This window comes from Arvicanthis niloticus, chromosome 18 (assembly GCF_011762505.2).
Source record: "Arvicanthis niloticus isolate mArvNil1 chromosome 18, mArvNil1.pat.X, whole genome shotgun sequence".
Lineage (NCBI taxonomy): Eukaryota > Metazoa > Chordata > Mammalia > Rodentia > Muridae > Arvicanthis > Arvicanthis niloticus.
The window spans coordinates 9,744,025-9,763,800 of NC_047675.1; the positions used below are offsets into that span (position 1 = coordinate 9,744,025).

The following is a 19,776-nucleotide window of genomic DNA, read 5'->3' on the forward strand; positions in this document are numbered from 1 at the left end:
AGCATAGGGACTTTCTTGTAGGGCAGTGTTTCTCAGCCTGTAGTCCTCAACACCTCTAAAGGTTGCATATCACACATCCTGCATATTAGATGTTTACATTATGATTCATAACAGTAGCAAAATTACAGTTATGGAGTAGCACTGAGACTTTAATTGACACCAAGAAAAATGTACATATAGGTGTGTATGGAGCTATATGTGATAGCACATTGGAAGCTACTTGCATAACATCCTTTGGTAGGAAGACAAACTTTTAAGTGTGAAACTGGGACATATTGAAAGAGAAGACAGAGGCAGTGGTATATAGAACAAAAGGACATGACAAAGTGGGTGAAGAGAGCTCTGGCACATAGCTGCAGGCCTATGCAGAGTGTGTTCAAAGGTGAAGTGCTCCCTGGGAGGACTGTAGCATGCACAGGACAGCATGACATCTAGCCCAGCTTCCAGATATGTTCTTCTAGATCCATGTTTGAGCATGAATAGGGACTCTCAAATGGAGGGAGATGGGGGGAGGATTCTTCCTCTGTGTGCTGAGGTGTGACCTTACAGATGAGGTGTAGAGAAAAAATATTATCATCTATGTAAAAGGACAAGATAAGCTGTATTAATTTTTGATGCTGTTTTATATCCCATGACTCTCCTCCTCCTCCTCTCCCTCCTCCCCCTTCTTCTCCTTCTCCTCCTTTTCTATTTTTAGGTTTGGTGATGTTTCTTTGCAAGAAAGTATTAATCAAGAAAATTTTGAACTTGTACAAGAATATTATTCAATATTTATGGAAAAGATGCCTCCTGATTGTAAGTATACGGGTTGTAGAAATCACTAACAGTCATTTGTTGATTAACAATCATTTGTTGATTAAAAATCTTAAGCAAAGAGGCTTGTGAGTGAAGTAGCGCGGAGTGTGGAGTGAATGTGACTTTGAGGTTTTGTGAAGAAAAGGACTGATTGCCAAGGTGGCATGGCTGACACCTGCTTCATGACATTGATTGCCATTCTCATTGTGCCCAGTGTCCATGCTGTGACACTAAATGTAGAAAAGGCCAAGATTTAGAAATATGCAAGATAATTAGAAACCTCAGTTGAGTCCAATAAATTTTTATACAGTTAACACTTAAATAACTGGATCATTTGCCTTTAATATTTTATCCATATGAAATATAGTACATGAATATAAAGAGAAAGTCAGATAGAATACAAGGGCTCCAATGTAATGAGAAATGATATAAATTACAAGTTCTCTAATGTAATCTTAAGATTTATAGCTTAAGGGACAAATTCATTGGATGTACTTATTGTACCCTTTTATGTGAAAATTTTAACCATCTAAGTCGATAGTCTTGGTTTAATTGTTGGACGTGTGCTCTCCATTATTCACTAGGGTAGCTCTTTCTTCAACTTGAACTCTTGGGTATTTGAATTTATGAACTGACCAGAATTTCATCTATCTCCAGTATAATTTTCCTCAGATGTATGTGGGGACAGGAAACTAAATTTAACATGTATAAATATTACATTTTCACCAAAAGCCACAAGGTGTAGTTGTCACCAACTTATAAGCAATTTGTTCATTGTTTGTATCTGATGCTTGGACTCTCACAGGCAGCAGAATATTTGTCTGTTTATAACCTAATGAGTATTGTCTCATGATACTAAAATGATCCATGTAGTCATGTGCAGATATATAGGAAAGTTCCTGTCTTGTATTAACATTATGATTTTTATATTACTATATTTCATATAAAATATATTTTCCAAAATTAAAATCTTCCAATGCAGATTCTTTAGCATCTAGCATACTTTGAATTATATATTTGTTACTTTCACTAAGGTTACTAGTATGTGTAAACAAAACTACTTTTCTTTAGTGATTAGTGAAGTTACTAAGACTTAGACATTGGTCATTTGTTGCTCCAAGATTTGATTTTTCTTATCATTCGAAAATAATGTCAGAGTTTTCATTTGTTTACAACATGACTTCTGTCTACACTGATATATGAAAATTAGCTATATACCCTAGTTCATCAGCATCAGCAGACCTGGGAGTCAATCAGCAATGCAGGTCCTCAGCTCCTCTTCAGAGTCCTGCACCTCCCTGAACGCATGCTTCCAAGTGATGTCTGACCCATAGTAATGTTTGAGATCTATTAACATGTCTTCTTTATTCAGGAGGTAAATTGAAAGTAGGTTATGGAACTTTGTGAAGGGTTTTATTATACCAAAACCAACCATTTTGCCTAAAAAGAAATGAAGTAAAAGTACTTACTAAAGGATTGCCTAACATGAAATATAAAATACTTATATACTCAAGTAATTTAAACTATTTGAAGGAATGTTTAAAAATTAAAGAGGGAAAGGAAACAGTGATTGGGATATAAAATAAAATAAGCCTTATGATTTTTATCTAAAAAAAAAAAGGATTTAAGAACATTAAGCTTTCTATATTACCAACCAGTGTTGTCTTTTCAATTTTCATAAGGGAATTGTTTCTGGATACCCTATAAATACTTTAAAGTAATTTCTACTAATAAGATCCTAGTACAATTTAAGCAGTATGGAAATGTTTGTTATGCTGTATTTTTATAGGGAATAATTACATAAACATCAAGTCTCAAACAGGTTTCATACAGATGCAGTTTTACTTCTGAACATGTATAATCTATGATTGATTAATTTACAGATAGTAAACCCTAAATTAGTAAAAACTGGCTATATAACCAAGTATCTTTGAAACTTGAAATTTTATTATATAAAAATAAATTTATTACATTTATTATTTATTAAAAGTGTGATAGTCTTTAACATATTTTATTCTTTGAAATTAAGATACAGTTGTACCACTTCAGCCTTCCTTTCCTTCTTTTATTCCTTCTCAGGCATCTCCATACTCTCAAATTCATAGCCTTTATTTCTTTAATTGTTGTTAAATACACACAGAGATATATTATATTAGCATATAATATAATAGTATTATCAGATAGATAGATAGATAGATAGATAGATAGATAGATAGATAGATAGATAGATGGATATAAATTAACCTGATCAGTCTCTTCAATGTTACTTGTATGTATATGATTTTTAAGCAGACAACATGGTGTTAACATACCCAATCTGGGTCCTCTTTCCTGGGGAAGACTCAACATTCCTCAGTTGCCTGCCATTTCTTATCAAGGGTTGAACTCCATGGGAATTTCACTCTTTACATTAGCATGTCTACTGGTGTAGGTCTTGTTCAGGTCCCTGTCTAGGTAGCCATGTTGATGAGATTACATAGGTGTAGTTTTCTGACACTTCTAGAAGACTCAATCTCAGGGCAAATTTCCTTTCTTCACTGGCTCTTACAGTCTTTCTTTCCCCCATTATCCTTTGTTGAAGAAGCTCTGCTGAACATGAATAACTTACGGCTGATTATCATGCCACTCGTTCATGGTATTTTGATCTGTTGCAGTTTTCTGCAACAGTCTGTTTTATGCAATAGTTTCAAGGAGACATATCTTTGATGCAGGGTGAGACCTATATCTGTGGAAATTATGGAACTTAGAAGAGAACCCACAATGACCTCTTTACCAAAGCAGCATAGTTTCTATCTACGTTCCAAATACTAATTCTTAGAGCCGCAGATTGAACCAATTTAGTTTGAGCCAATTACATCTAATTAGTTAGATTTTAGTGTACCTGATTTTTCCACACCTTGTTATATTTTGAAGCAAAACTATCAGATTTGCAGCAGAATCAAGTGGTGTTGTCATTGTGCACTTTGCAACAAAAGTACAACAGAAATCTGTATAATCACACAAACATATACAGGTTGTACCTCTTGTAGATATGTCACATACCAAATCAGAGCTGAGCCACATTCCATTCCAAAGATCTGTGTTGGGACTATGGATGGGGGCTACAGGATTACCCAAAACAGAAAGAATTAACATTCTGAAAGATAGAACCATTCTGGGTCATCTATTTAATGCACAAAATCTATTACCTGTTTTTATAGTCAATTTAAGAAGTTTACATTGAAGTACAGATAATTTATGAAATTCAATATTTTATTTCAAAAGACACAATGCATATGCTCCCTATTAATTCCCTAACCTTGCTTTTTTTACGACTTACCAGTGAAATGTTTGGATTCTATGTGGATTTCTAAGTAAAACATTTATTCTCCAAAGATATCATTAATCTTAATGGATTTACTCTACTTTTGTCACATCGTGGATATGATGAAATTGCCCTAGGCTAAGTGTTCACTCAATGGCAGATAGTTTTTAGTTTTCTTTTACTCATAACAGAAATTTTTGTGAGCAAGTATAATCTTCCCAAGTATTCATTAATTCCCTGACATATGTAAGCTAAGTGGATAGTCTCAATTCAGAAATCTAGAGAAATGTAGTTTTTTTTTAGTAGCTGCTATGAATATTACTGACCATTTAGCCTCTAGTTGTTAATAAGTGGGAACATGATGCAGAATTAAAGGGGCCTATCAGCCTTGCCCATGCCCTTCCGAGGTGTGTAGCATTCTAGCAAATCATCAGCTAATCTTTTCAAAACTCTTAATGCCATTGGAATAAATAGTCAATTAAATTCAGGAATCATCCTATACTCTCAGCTTCCCCTCAGCTGAGAACAGAGAGCCTTTGCTGGAAGGTGTAGTGGGCAGGGGTCTCTCCAGGGTGAGCAATCATTCTCCTGTCAGGCTTTGCTGAATGTTGGTCTGAAGCAGCTAATCGGGATCAAAACCATATGTATAATACATGTATAGTAATGTGTATCCGCAAGCACTGGTAAAAAGCTCCTTTGAGCTGTTGTGGGTTTCCTCCTCCTGCCTTTCTTTATACACTGTTACAGTTTTCAGATGTTTGTGCTCTCTGCCTTGATGCCAAGGCAGGAAATCTTCTGGAGAGTTTCCCCTCAGGCCCTACCTGTGATATTCACGGGCACCTTTGATCAGCTGGGGTAATTCCAGTGGGCAGAACAGGAGTTAGTGCTTCTGCTCACTCTGATCTTTGCACTGGGCTTGTTGCTCTCAGGAATCTGTCATGTCCCTGCTTCTCTAAAAGACTTAACTTTTGCATTAAGAATAACATCATAAAAAGGGCTTTGCTCTGTCACTTGGACAGATAACTTCATGTTTGAAAGGGTAAAGGGGGCCAGTGAAGTGTTCTTCCCTTCTTAAAGGAAACCAGACAAGCTGCCAATTTATCACATCCAAATTTACTGCCCTTTTCTTTTTCTGATATTAGTATCCAAACATTTTATTTTTTATCCAGATTGCTGTAGCGGTATTATCACCCAGATCTACTAGAAACTTATCACATATAGACTCCTTTCTTCATGCAGGAAGACTGAGCTATGAAGCACTGTGAGCTAAAAGAGACAAAAACGGGATGGCCACTTTTGTTGTAGCTGTTTCAAACTATTTCTAAAATATTTGACATCCTTGTCATATACAGTACTTCATTCATTATAGCAATACGGATTGCATATGAAATACTTTCTAAAAATATCTCAGGTTTGCAGTGAGAAGAAGGATAATATTGTCACGTATTTCATCATAGATATGAAACTTTTGCTGGAACTCTCACACTCAATTTGGCAGACACTGGCAGAGATGATACAGTGTATAAAATGTTGTGTCAGTCACCAGGGAGGATGAAGATGAGAAGGTAGTTTACAGACAGGAGTCAATATAACCAAGGGAAAATCTCCACTAAAGCCAAATCCTTTCCAGAAGAAGAGTCCATGTGTGGGGGCGCTGGGTTTTTCCTGTATAGTTTAGCTCTGTAGTCGTGCTGTTGTTTTACTTCCTCCTAGGTGTGTGCATGCTGAAGCATTAAGTTCTGCACTAGGAAAAATGAAACATCCTACACAACTCCTCCCTTGACACAAACAAAGAAATAAGATACAAATCTAATAAAGTTTTATATAGAATTATTTTAGATGCATTATGTGAATAGTTTTCTATACAGTCCCCATGGAAAATGAGGAGTCCTAAGGAGGTCTGCATGTGCAAAGAATGGGAGACTTAGCCTACCACACTCGGGAAATTATTTAGAGTACAGTCAGATAAGAGAATGACCAACCTCTCATCCAGGGTTAGTGAACAGAAAGAATAAATACGTTTATTAATAATGAGGATTAAATAGAAGTGATTAGACTTGGGGCATCAGTGGCAGCATTGAACAGAATAGGTTTTTTTGCTTGGTTGCTTGTTTTCTTTGGGGGGATTGTTTGTTTGTTTGGGGATTTTGTTTGTTGTTTCTTTTTTGTTGTTGTTTGTTTGTTTGAGACAGGGTCTCTCTGTGTAGCCCTGGCTGTCCTGGAACTCACTTTGTAGACCAGGCTGGTTTTGAATTTAGAGATCTGCCTGCCTTTAGAGTGCTGGGATTAAAAGTGAATGCTACTACATCTGACTGTTGGAACAGTTTTTAATAAAATGTGTAAAATAAAAGTACTGTCATAGGCTCTTAAGGAGCCTATGGAACCTGTAGGGAGACAGAGTAGAAGGCACACCATTAGGAAACTGAGCAGTGTACTTAAGAGAGACAAGGCGGGTGCATGAAAGACAGAGGCAGGCTTGGATCATCAGGAACAAGAGAGAGTGCTGCTGTCATCTGTGTTCCCTTCGCCAAGATGGCAGGTGAACATGTTTAAGGAAGATGGAAAGTAGAAGCTCTGCTCTAAGGACATGCTTTTCCTGAGAGCTTCTGGAGGAGACACTGGGACCCTTGGCACTACCAGAAGGCCTAAGCAAAACCCTAGAGTGAGTAGATGGCCTCAACCCCCTGTCAGACAAACCAACTCTGCTCAGGGAAAGAAAGACAGCACTCGGGCTTCTAGAAAGAGAAGTCTGCCATGCCCATGTGAGGTCCCTGAGCCACCACTAGGAAACTTAGAGCTTTTTAGCTTCATTTTCTGCGTGGAGGTGTATTGGGCTGTTCTTCACTGCTGTGGGATTCCTGAGGTCATCCAATGGGTTAAGAAGAAGAAACCTCAGAATCAAAGATTTATATTTACTTCACCACCTTTAAATCAATCATGGTATCAATCACAATTACTTTTCACCTTCTATTATTATCTTGACTTGTTTCACTCACACGATCAAAGCTAACCCTGGACTCAGTGGCCTTCCTGCCTCAACCTTTGGAGTCATGAGACTAAAGGCATTAACTATCATGTTCAACCTAGTGTATAGTTTTTAGATAGACTATCCAAAACCTGTGAATGCATGGTAAGAAACAGATATTTAGATAGTTCTACTATAAAAATTATAGTTTACTTAAACTGAAAGATTTTGTATCTGAACTTTTACTTTATTTTCAATTTTCACTTTTTTTGGTCTTTTATGCCTGCAACCAGTCTCTGCCACTGAGCCGTTGTCCAGACCCTACTCTTACTATGTCATTTTCTACTCTTACTATGTCAGTTGACCTCACCTCTCAACCAAACATAGACTGTATGGACCAAGTCTCTCCTTAGAACATTATAAAGAAGCTATTGAAACAAAAAATTAATGTAAAATTTACTTTAAAAATAATGTAACATCACCACATTGAGGCAGTAACCCTGCAGACTAAAGAACTTTATAAAAGCAGATAGGAAAGTGATTCTTAACGATTAATACTATGTAGAATACAAACTCAGATTGGATTTAATCATGCCACAGACAGGAACAACCCACTCCAAATAGATATTGTCATTGGCATGTTTATTTAGTGTGTATGTTCATGTCTGTTCAAGGCACATGTGTAAAATTAGTATAGAAGCCAGAAAATAACCTTGAATCCCATCCCTCAGGGTCTCCTACTGTTGCTATTGACATGGGCTGGGCCAGAGTTGATGATTAGCCAGCTCCAGCGGCTCTTCCTGCTTCTAGATAAATAGTGCTGGAGTTACAACTGTGCACCACCTCATCATGCTTTTTTTCCCAAGGGTTCTGGAGACGTAACTCAGGCCATCATGTTTGCGTGGCAAGAACTTTCCAGCTAACCAATCTGTCCAGTCTACAGTGCTTTGCCTATTTTGACGTTGCCACCTAGCCATTTAATATCTGGCTGGATTTTTTTTTAACATGGAACAACTATTTTTCATATAGCTAAATAATATATTTTTGCAAAATAAGTATGTCATAATACTTCCCTGAACAAAATTATTGGATTTTGTTCCTAAAAGGAATGAGAAGGGCAGATCTGCGAGGCGGTCAGTCAGGACTGGATTTCATGTATAGCAGAGCTACATGTGATGAGTATCAGTGAGATCCGGAAAAGTTCCTGTGAGAGGGATGATGGGATCCATCCTCTGAGGACACAACAATCAGCCTTAGGTTTTAGACACTCTTTCAGAAAACCACACTGCTGTCTTCACACACTGCTCAACACCGTAGAGTCACCTGCTCATTAGAGAGTAGCCTGGAACTCAGGTCGTGAATATGGCAGATACGTATGTCAGAGAAAGTTATGTCACACTCTGCATATCAGTGAATGTTGTGGCTATTTCAGTGGGCATGTCCTTCAGTTACTGATCATTCCATGAGCCCTGTCTCAGACAGAAATACTCAATGGAATTGACTATGACTTTGTGGCTTACCTGAGCCACAAAGACTGCCAGTGTTCCACAATGGACACCTGTGAGTACTGTCACTTGACCATTCGCATGACCCAGGCTTTGATGCCACATCAGGTTCACCACACCCAGGAACTTGAAAGTGCTGCCTCCACATATTCATGGTCATGCTTTCCTGACACAGAAATCCTGAGCCCAGCTACCCATACTTCATCAGGCTCTGGAAATGACCTGGGTTTATGTGACCTGGGTTTATGGAATGGAAAAATAAAGCAAGGTAACCATATAAAAAAGCATAAACATACACACACACACACACACACACACACACACACACAAATACTCATCCCCCTACCCTACAGAGGTCTTCAAACAAACAGTATAAGCATTTATGATTGGCTAATGGACTTTCTAATATAATTGATTATTTCCCAGGCTCCAAAGGAAATATGTAATTTACTAACATTTCCCTCACTTGTAACACTAAATTTTCTTGAATTCTTCACATTTATATAAGTCACTTATATAAGAGAGAATGCCGCACATGCGTTCTTTGGGGGCAGGGTGCAGGGCTCTATTCTGCATATGGTTTGGCTGTGAGAAACTGAAACCCAGGCTAGACTCATCTTCTTTGTCATTGTTCTTGCTCAAACACCTACTATGAATGTAATGTCTTTTTATTGTCTCCAAGCTTTAGAAAGGAAGCCAGGCCGTTCATGTCAGACTACCCTGCAGATTAAGTCAGGAGAGGCACCTAAGTCAGAACGGGTATACTATATTATAGACTATGCTATATTATACCATGTAAAACTCCATGTTCATGCTACCTGTGCTTCTTAACCACCAAAGAAGGAGCACATCCATTCTGGAAATCTTCAGAGTTCAGCAATAGCTAATAGTTCATGTGCTAGAGGGATATTTCTCAGTAAATTTGTGGTTAAAGGTACAATTTATTTTTTTTTTTAATTTTAGCATTGGGGATCATAAACATATATACCATTAGCATATTGTCAAATACGTGTTCCCCAAGACATAATTTAAGGGATACTGATTTAGGTCAACTCTGTCATTTGTTAGAGGGGTCTTGGGTTTCCACTTTAGGTTCTGTTGGGTTCATAGCGCTGGCTAGTGGGACATCAAGATTCAATTTCAACATATGATGACTTGCAGATGGGCTTTTTCTTCAGGTTTCTAACATTATATTACCAGTGTTCTGGAAGCCTCTGGTCAGAATTTAAAATGATAGAGTCTAGGATATCTGCATGTTTAGCTCTATGCTGAGAATTTGCCTTTATATTTGATATATTTGTAGCTGGGAATTTGTTCTCACCTCAGTTCCAACATGTCTCATGGACTGAAAGCAAAGGTCACCAAATACACCAAACACCAAATCACATGACGACCACCTGAGTTTGATCTCTAAAACTCCCTGATTGGAGGAGGAAGAAGAGGAGGAGGAGGAGGAGGAGGAGGAGGAGGAGGAGGAGGAGGAGGAGGAGGAGGAGGAGGAGGAAAGAACCAACTCCTGTATGTTGTCCTCTGGCACCCACATGTACACACACACACACATACACACACACACAAAATTTAACGTGTTATGATATAGTACTCGCTCTTTCTTTTCTAAATAGGCATAAAACCAGAGGTAGAGACACTTAGTTGCCATTAAACTATAAACTGGTTAGAAGCATGAAGTACTAACAACATTTCAAAAGAAAACAAAAGTAGACACATATGTAGGCACGCAAATCCCTACCTGCCCAGCAAACTAGAAACTTGCCTCTGCATTCCAGTGTTGCCTTGCAATGTCAACAGCTTAGATCTGTAATTTCTTGCTTATCCCTGCCACTCTGCTATGTGCAGGAACATGGAGAGATGTACTTTAAAGTACAAAGGTTTTTTTTGTGTGTAGGTATATATATATATATGTATGTATAAATAAGTGTGTGTGTATGTGTGTGTGTGTATACATGTATGTTTGTGTGTGTGGGGGGGGGTGTTTTATGCCTTGTACTTCAAAGTACACCCCCTCATGTACCTGCACATAGCTGAGGGGAAGGGATGTCTAAGCATTCTGTTTTCCTTACTCTTCTTCCTCGTCCCTTCATTTGGATACCTCAACTTAAGAAATCCCATCTTGCATTTCACATTTAGCCACTTGTGGCATTTGGATGGCCTCCCAGTACACTAGCTTTTCAGCCAGCAGGTAATGACTTAGAATAAAGAGACCAGAATTCAGTTGAAAGCTCTCTTCGATGAGTCTCTAGCTGTTCGGAACACTTAGACTTCATCACCAGCCACAGGAGGATAATTAACATACATAGACTTTGTACTTCAAAGTACATTCTCCCATTATCTCTCTTGGGAAAGGAAGTTAATATTTCCACTGTCAGTTTCGATGACAAAAAGATGTCACATTCCATGTAGAAAAGCTACAGCAAAGAATAAGATAATGATTGTTGTGCACTCTGAGATTCGCAGAGAATTGCATTTCTGCAGGGTTCTGACAAGCCCACTGATCCTCCCACTCACACTTGATTGTGGATTCTTTTCTATTATTTGAACAGATTTACAACATTCTTGTCTTTCATACCCTTTCTTTCTCTGTCTTGTGTGTGCTTCTTCAGAGCTATGTTGACTTTAATCAATGTTTACTGTCATTATCAATTTTCTGGTATTTTTTCCAAAAAGAATTTCTTTTCCTTTTGGGATATCTTTATAGATTAGCTAATAAAAAGGTCATCATGAAAAATGAGATTTATTTTGGTTTATTTTTTATTTGGGTTCGTCATACAGTAAGGAATAGGTTAAAAATAATTATCTTATTTTTTTAAAGATATACATTTAGTATATAAATATCTGGATCTTATCTGGATTAGTTCCTGGGTCTCTAATGGTTCATTTTCATTTGATATTATATCCAATAAGCCAAACATCTGTTAAAGGTGACTAAAAATTAATTTTAACTTCTAATTTAAAATCAAAGCAGGGAGGTTAGAGAGAAGTCTCAGCCTTTGTTGCTTTCCAGAGGATCCGAGTTCAAATCCCCAATGCCCACACGTTACTTCAAAAGCATCTGTAACTCCAGTTACAGAGAAATCCAGTGCTGTCTTCTGGTCTCTGAGGGCACCAGGCATGTTTATAGTGCACAGACCACACACAGGCAAAACCCACAAACAGGTAAGAGTAAAAGAAATAAAATAATTAAAAGGGGGAACTAAAGGTAACTTAGCATTTGATCTTTTACACAGTTATACATTTGAAATCCCTTTGCTATTTAACATGAATAGTCAATCTTCTAAACAGTCACTCGTTAGTTACCATAACTCTTTGTTTCAAACCACAAAGGGGAGACATTTTGTGTTCAATACATTTTTTTGGTCCATTTTATATCATCATTTTCCCTCCTAGTTTTGCATCACTAAACTCCAGAAAAGTGGAAATGACCTTGGGACACCAGTACAGGGAGAAGCGACGTTATCTTTATTAGGTAGGTCAAGATGGGTTAAAAAGAGAAGCCTGTGAACACTAATTAATTAGTACCTGGAGCTGTTATTGATAAACTGCAAATACAAGTGTCTCAGCTTGCCAAGTAAGAGGCCACTTCAGGTTGAATTGCTATAGAACAGGAATAAAGCGTATGCATCATACTGTGTATATTCAGTCCTTTTCTTTATATCTTAGAGACTTTCAGTGTACCCTTTTTATTGTAAAATTATCTATCCTTTACTTCATCTATATTTTCCCTAATGCCTAGAAGTTATCTATAAAATCTCTGGCAGAATGACATGGTAAGACTTCACTTACCTCTAAGAGATACTAAGCTGAAGACCAGGACTATTGGGAAGATTGGCTGATTGGTTATTTCTGTGTCACCAAAAAGAGGAAGAGTAAAGAAGACCAAAAGGGAAGGCTTTCCCTCTACTCCTCTGGGCTTCATTATGACCTTCTGCTGTTGCTAGGGCTAGCAGAAAAGATGTTGGTACTATTTCGAAAGCTGCATTCTCCAACTCCATTCTTATTCCTGTCTTCACCTAGTCCCGACAGTCAAATCTTCTCTATTGTGGTTGTTGGGTACAATAGGAAACATGGAAGTTAGCCTGCAGGAAGGGGTTGGTCCCCATGTCCTTTCAGTGCCCAGACCTCTACTACCTGAACAGAAGCAAAAACGATTTTTCATGCTCTTCTGACTGACTCCCAGAACCCTGAGTTGGCTATTCATGCACAGCCTCTCCTAGCTCAGACCTCCTTTGTCCATTGAGCCCTAATTGCCATCGAAAGTCACCTCAGGCAGAACAAGGAACTCAAGGTCAGCTGCTGAAGTGCCATCGAACAACAAAGAATCTCTCAGTCCTTTAGAAAATGTACTAATGTTTTGGGATTGTGTAATTAACCATGAACTATTTCTACATTTTTTAAATGAGGAAAAAGGTTAATGTGTTATTATTTCATACCTCTTTTGTCAATAAAAAACATGGATTATATAAAATATGAAGAAGGGATTTCATAAAATCTTTAGTACTGTATCTGAAACATTTTAATAACAATTTTGAGGTATTTTCCCCTGTTGCTTTTGGTGATGAGTTTCATTTTAGAGGAAACTCTGAAAGTGTGTAGCCCAACAATGTTCAGCTCTAAGCAGGTTAGAATTTTAGTATTTGATTTCTTATTTTATTAATCACTTTATTCATCTACATTTCAAATGCTATCCCTCTTCCAGATTACCTCTCCACAAATCACCCATCACATCCTCTCCCCCCCATTTTTGCCTCTGTGAGGGTGCTTCTCCACTCACTCACCCATCCAACCTCACTGCTATAGCATCCCCCTATGCTGGCACATCGAGCCTCCACAGGACCAAGGATGTTCCCTCTCACTCATGTCAGATAAGGCCATTCTCTGCTACATATGTATCTGGAGCCATGGATCCCTCCATGTATACTCTTTGGTTGGTGGTTTAGTCCCTGGGAGCTCTGGGTGGTCCTGTTAATTGATTTTGTTCTTCCTATGGGGTTTCAATCCCCTTCAGCAAATTCAGCTCTTCCCTGAACTCTACTCTTGGGGTCCCCAGCCTCAGTCCCATGGTTTGCTGTGAGTATCTGCATCTGCATTGGTCAGCTGCTGGTAGAACCTCTCAGGAAACAGCCATATCAGGTTCCTTACAGCAAATGCTTCTTGGCTTCAGCAAAAGTGTCAGAGGTTGGTGTCTGCAGATGGTAGGGTTCCCTAGGAGGGGTGGTCTCTGGATGGCCTTTCCTTATTCTCTGTTCCAATTTTTGTCCCTGTCTTCCCTTTGGACAGGAACATTTCTGGGTTAAAAAATTTGAGATGGGTGGGTGGCCTCAACCCTCAACTGGGGGCCATACCTACATACTGGAGGTGGTCTCTCCTGGTTCCATTTCCCCTTTGTTGGGTATTTTGGCTAAAGTCATCCTCATTGGGTCCTGGGAGCTCTGTGATCCTGGACGTGTCAGTATTTGATGTTTTATAACACCTCTTTCATACAGGTAGAGGAACATGATTTGTATAAAGCTACCCTGAGTGCAGCACTGTCTTTTTATGCCTTTCAAGATTTTATAGTCTTCAAAAGAATGTAATTTATAATTTTAAGATATTTTAATGATTTTTCCTGTGGTTGTCTGCTTGCTAATACAATCAACTATAATTTTTTAGAGTTAAGTAAAGTAGATTAATATTGCAGAGTATATTTCTAACAGGAGCACACAGTGAAAACACTGTGCTCTCTGCAGCATGAGCCCTTCCAAGTTGTTTCTATAGGGGTGTTTCTATCTTTATACTGCCAGGTAACAAACTGTGCCAAGTTACAGACATGTAAGAGCATCATTTAATCTCTGCTCACAGATTTGCTGGGTTAGGAGTCTAATGGAGATGGTGGGGCATCTTGTCTCTTTTCTCATATCAATGACTTTTGGTAGAAGAAAGAATGGTCAAAAAGTGCTTTGGTGTCTGGAAACTGGAATCATCTGGAGGTCTCAGAATTCATGCTCTGGTACCTGGAGATAACTTGGCACAATGCTTGTTGCCATGGTCACCTAAACAGAACTTGCATGTGCATTTCCTAATTTATATTAGATTTATCGTTATAGAGATATGGAAGACTACACACAGTAAAGTTTAAAGAGAATAACCAGATAGGAGTTATAGAGTCCCTTACAACCTGGCCTCAGAAAATACCATTATTTCTGTCTTGCTCATTAGTCAAGATAGTTATAATTTCACCCTGATTAAGGTGAGAAGACATAGACTCCAGATCTCTAAGAAAACCATGCCAGAGAGTAAGGGTACAATGTTTTAGAAACATCATCACAGGTTCAGCTGTTTGGCTGCTATCCAGAAATAATTATATTTGTCTTTTCCATACTCTAATAACACTACACATTTCAAAAGTTGCTGCTGGTGATGTGTGTGTGTGTGTGTGTGTGTGTGTGTGTGTGTGTGTGTGTGTACATCAATGTAACTTAAATATCTTAAATATCTTTGGTGGCAAGGGGCAGAAACTCTGACTCTATTTTGAACAATAAAGGATATTTATTGATGAATGTCCCTGAACACTCTAGCAGTAAGGCAGGCTTCAAGAGAGGGCTGATTCAGTGGCTCAGAGGTATAAACAAGACAGCTTGATGTCCACTTAATTTCTGTGTTTCCCTTCGTGTATTGACATGATTATGCAGCGAGTCTTCAAATGACTTAAATCTGTCAGTACTGTATGTTCTCTAGCAGTGGCTATCATCTGACCATGAGATAATGAAGTGGCTCCCAGAGTTCCATAGTGTTAAATGTGACTTAACCCATGGAGAAGCATCATCCATTCATGTTCACATATAAGCACTCTGCCATTGATTCTGGTCATTAGTCTGTTTAAAACACTTGCTGATGAAAGTACATCACTTGGTGAGCCACAGAAGCTAGGTATAAAATATCAAGTTTTGCCTTGCCTCTTCTGCTCAGTGGAGGAGGGGGGCAGTAGACAGGTGTCCACTGGTTTGTGAATGGAATGGAATTTTTACCCATATGTGTGTGGGGAATTTGTTTGCTATGCTGGAGAGATCCTGGATACCTGGATATCCGGATGAAACTGGCTTTCTCAAGAACAAGATACTTTGCTCTGTGTTTACTATTAAAGCAGGATTAGATACTGTAGGCTGTTTGGCCACAGCTTTTGTTAACTGTAGTCTCTTCAGCTTGATGAAGCACGGCAGGGTTGCCGTACTCATTTTCCAGTTGAGGAGATAGGGGCACAGGGCCAAACAACTCACCCCCGACCACATATCAAGCAGTGGTGGAGCTGGCATTGAAAGTCATTTTCCTGGATTTATGGCTCTGTTTCAAGAGACTTATGAGAGTTTCACATAAAAAACTCTACAAATAAGAAAGATTTAGTTACTGGGAATCAATAACCCAGCATAAAAATTTTTGTGAAAGGAAAATATTTGCAGAGAAGGTTAAAGCACCATTTCTGACCTCTTTCTCTGGCTTTTCAACATGTAAGGTTTTTTTTTTTCTTTGAGAAAAGAAATACCTTAACATCATTATTTTATATGCTCAGGTATATTTTAATATATACAAATATAGTTTCTAAAAACTGACCACCTGGAATTTGATAACCTGTGACAAGGTTGTTCCCAAGAGAAAACTTACTCTTCCTTTCTCAGCAGAGGTTGCCTGTAGCTCTTATGCTAGGGGCATGGTCTCATGAGTTTCCCCCAACAACTTCGTCATGTCCATCGGTGTGCTTATTATATTCTTCTTGTTTAAGATATTATATATTTGAGATCTCATGGGTTTATGGCTGGTCTGCAGCCTTCGCCATATTCCACAACCTCTTTTTACAGAGTATAAAATCTCATGTCAACAATGAAAAAGATCATTTTAGTAAATATAATTTTTTTCTGAATATGTTGGTCTATTGTGAAACTACCAGAGTTGTTTGCAAAACCCCACTAACTGTGTAAGCACAGGTAAGATTTAGGAGCAAAATCTGGAGTTTCTAGAAGCTCAGAGACTAGTTAAAAGCTTCATTTTTGGAAAAATATACTACTCTTTGTGCTAGATGATGTTAGTCTGTTATAACAAAATAACTCAAATAAAAAGTCTACAAAAGAAAAGTTTTACTTTGGCTGTTTTGGGGGCCTTGACTAGTTGGTGTCACTGCTTTGGGTTTGTGACAAGTCAGACTGTCATGACAGGAATCCATGGTGGAGAAACATCACATTGTGGCCCAGGTAGGAAGCAAAAGAAAGAAAAGAGAAAAGGTTGAAGTCCCAAAGTCTCCTGTGAGAGCAACACTAGTGCACTAAGCTGCTTCTACAGGGCCCCAAGTCCTCAAGATGTTATTCTTTCCAGGGTCACCCTAGGACTCATGCATTTACTATATGGCTTCTGGAGGAAAATCAATACCCAAATTATAGCATGTACGTTGCCATGAACCTTTTTTAAGTCAGTGCTTTGCACAGTTTTATACTGGTTCTCTCTGTTATTGTTGTGTCCTTTTGGTGGGTTGAACTAGAAATTTTAAATAAGCACAACATAAATAGAATGCACTATACCTTAGGATTGAATGTTATTTAACAAAAATTTTGCTACATAGCAGACGTGTATGTGTGTATGTTAGTTCCATGAGATGTTGCATTAATTAGAAATAGAAATATATTTAATAATTAAAGACTGCACATTTAAGGAAGAAATTTTAGTGGATTGATACAGAAATAATGAAATAGCCAGCATAATCAAATATTTAATATGTCTATTACTTCACATGCTTGCCATGTTCTTTGTATGTGAGAAGATAGCAAATACACAATAAAGTATACATTAATTAATTTTCTGTGCTCATTCTGTATTGCAGTTTCAGACTTTGTTCTATTGCATTAAAGTAGACATAATACTTTATATTGCTTTAAAATGGTTGCAATATACTTTAGTGATATTTATTTAAAAGAATCAGTGATATATATATATATATATATATATATACATATATATATATATGAAGAATATAGAATACCCATTTTTCCTGTACTCACGATACCTAAGATGACATATGATCATTTTTAGTGAGTATGTCTCTTCACAATCATTTGTGGGGTTCTTTGTGCACATGCATTGCTGAAAATCATACTGAGTTCCCCCATCTATTCTCTGGCAATGGTGTCATACCCACATAAGCTGTTTGGCTAATGAATCATCTGGTACAAACTTAGAAATTGCAAACTCTCGTCTCTATTAAGTCAAATCCAGGTTAACTTTGTGATTGGAACTGAGAATGTCTGTTTTGTGCCTTCCATGTAACTGGATGAACTGGACAAGGTCTTTAGTTCTTCTGTATCGACTGTGTTTTAGCCTTAGTTGAGGATCAAGGGAATTCTCCATGCCTTAGATAGTGAGCTCCCCAGCATTTTTTTCATGCACTGCATTACAGATCCTGCTTTTTAAGGAGCGTTTGTCCCCTTCATTGAATCACATCTTGTCAAGTCTCAGGTATATTTGGTTCATAATTGTGTGTTGCTTTCAGCTTTAGTGTACAGGGTAGGCCATTTGCTACCCATGTTGTGGTTGTTAGTGTGCAGACATCTGAGCAACGGCTCCCACTTCTGTTCTCGTCTTCCATTTATTGTCACCCATGCTATCTTCCTTCCCTGTCACACCTGTGCTCCTCGACAGCAATGGCTCCTCCTTTTTCTCTAAGAAACATTTGACAATGCCTAGATACAGTTTTCACTGTCAAAATGGAAAGATTCCTTCTGGCATCTGAACAGACAACTTCACAGAAGCAGCTGTAAATCCCATAACAGTCAGTAGCTCCCTCCCCCCCCCCAAATAAAAAAGAATCTTATCTGACCCGAAATATCAATAACATCAAGACTGGGGAAAGTTTCTGTTTAGAAACTGGCTTCATATTTATAAATTGAACTTTCAGATTTCTCTCATGTGTGATGTCCAATTTAATATATATAGCCTTGATCCAGGCTAGCTACTTAGTTGCAAAAGAGATGATATCTCAAGACATTTATGGCACATGTAATGCATCTTCATGAGAAATGCTTTTTCCTGTTGGTAACAGTGCTTCATGGGCAGCTTGATACTATACCATAGTTACATAGACTAGAGGGAACTGAAGCGTGTTCAGATAAAGGGTAAAACTGAAGGGACTAATAAGATTTCCCTTCCATAGTCTTTGCTCCAAAGGACATTTCTTGTTTTGAAAGTTATATTTGCAGAAATGTTGCAAGAAAACTCCATAGGAAGCGTCATGCTGACTCTGTCTCCTGGTTTTCTCCCTTACTTTTTATCCTTTAGATATTTCACGTTTTCAAGAACAAAATGATTTAAAAGGACTGTTGGACAATCTCCACCAAAATATTCAAGCCAAAAAAAGGAAGAATGTAGAGATCATGTGGCTGGCAGCAACGGTGAGTCCTCCTGTCCACCTTCCCCAGCAGGGCGTCGCCAACAAGCGTTTTTCGGGAACTCATCACACAAGGCGTAAGACTATGCACTTAATAAAGCATCATACTTCCTTAGTCATCTCATCAATTGAGATAGAGGAAGATGACCTCAACAGGGGAAAAGTACTCCTTATTGACCCTCCATACCAACATTGGGTTTGTTCGACACTCCAAGGTAAAAAGAAAGTATCTGTGATTTTCTTGGTGTTACATGTTACGGACAATTGTCAATGTTCTATAATAAGCAGAATTTTGAACTGCCACTGTAGAGACATGGGATTCCAATTGTGTAGTTGTCAGATTCCTGACTTAAGGCTCATGGACATATTGTTTAGTTAATGAGCTTGTAAATGTGTTTGTTAAATTAGGTGTTGGCATAACATTTATTACTGATTGATTGTCATGGGGGTAACAAGCTGAATTGCATATGGATCTCTCTCACTTAATGGCACCCTCAGGGTTTGAAGATCTGCCTGTTTTCCTGCCTAGATTTTCACACGAATTAGGGAGAGAATCATGCTTGTGTTCTTAAGCTCTTATCTGGCAATTTGAAACAGAGTTCATATTAAATTTATAACTTTTGCTAAAATCTCAGGTCCCAGGGACTTTCTTTGGGAAAGTATCCTGTCACCAGGAAAGGTGCCCTGGAGACCTCATGATGAGCATCTTGGGTGTCACCTTGGTCGTATCATTCCTACAATTTGGAGTTCAGGTTCATTAGCCTTGCAGCACACATTATTTATGCTCCAT

At 38.2% G+C, this 19,776-nt stretch overlaps 1 protein-coding gene across 8 annotated transcripts in view; it reads left to right on the forward strand.

Moving 5' to 3' along the window:
• Positions 1 to 19,776, forward strand: part of Inpp4b (inositol polyphosphate-4-phosphatase type II B) — a 702,669-nt gene that overhangs the window by 635,487 nt on the left and 47,406 nt on the right. For all 8 annotated transcript variants that reach the window (XM_034522353.2, XM_076915453.1, XM_076915455.1 and 5 more), the window contains 2 exons: positions 698 to 795; positions 18,878 to 18,990. In XM_034522353.2, the coding sequence (XP_034378244.1) occupies positions 698 to 795; positions 18,878 to 18,990 (211 nt within the window). The remainder of the gene's footprint in view (positions 1 to 697; positions 796 to 18,877; positions 18,991 to 19,776) is intronic.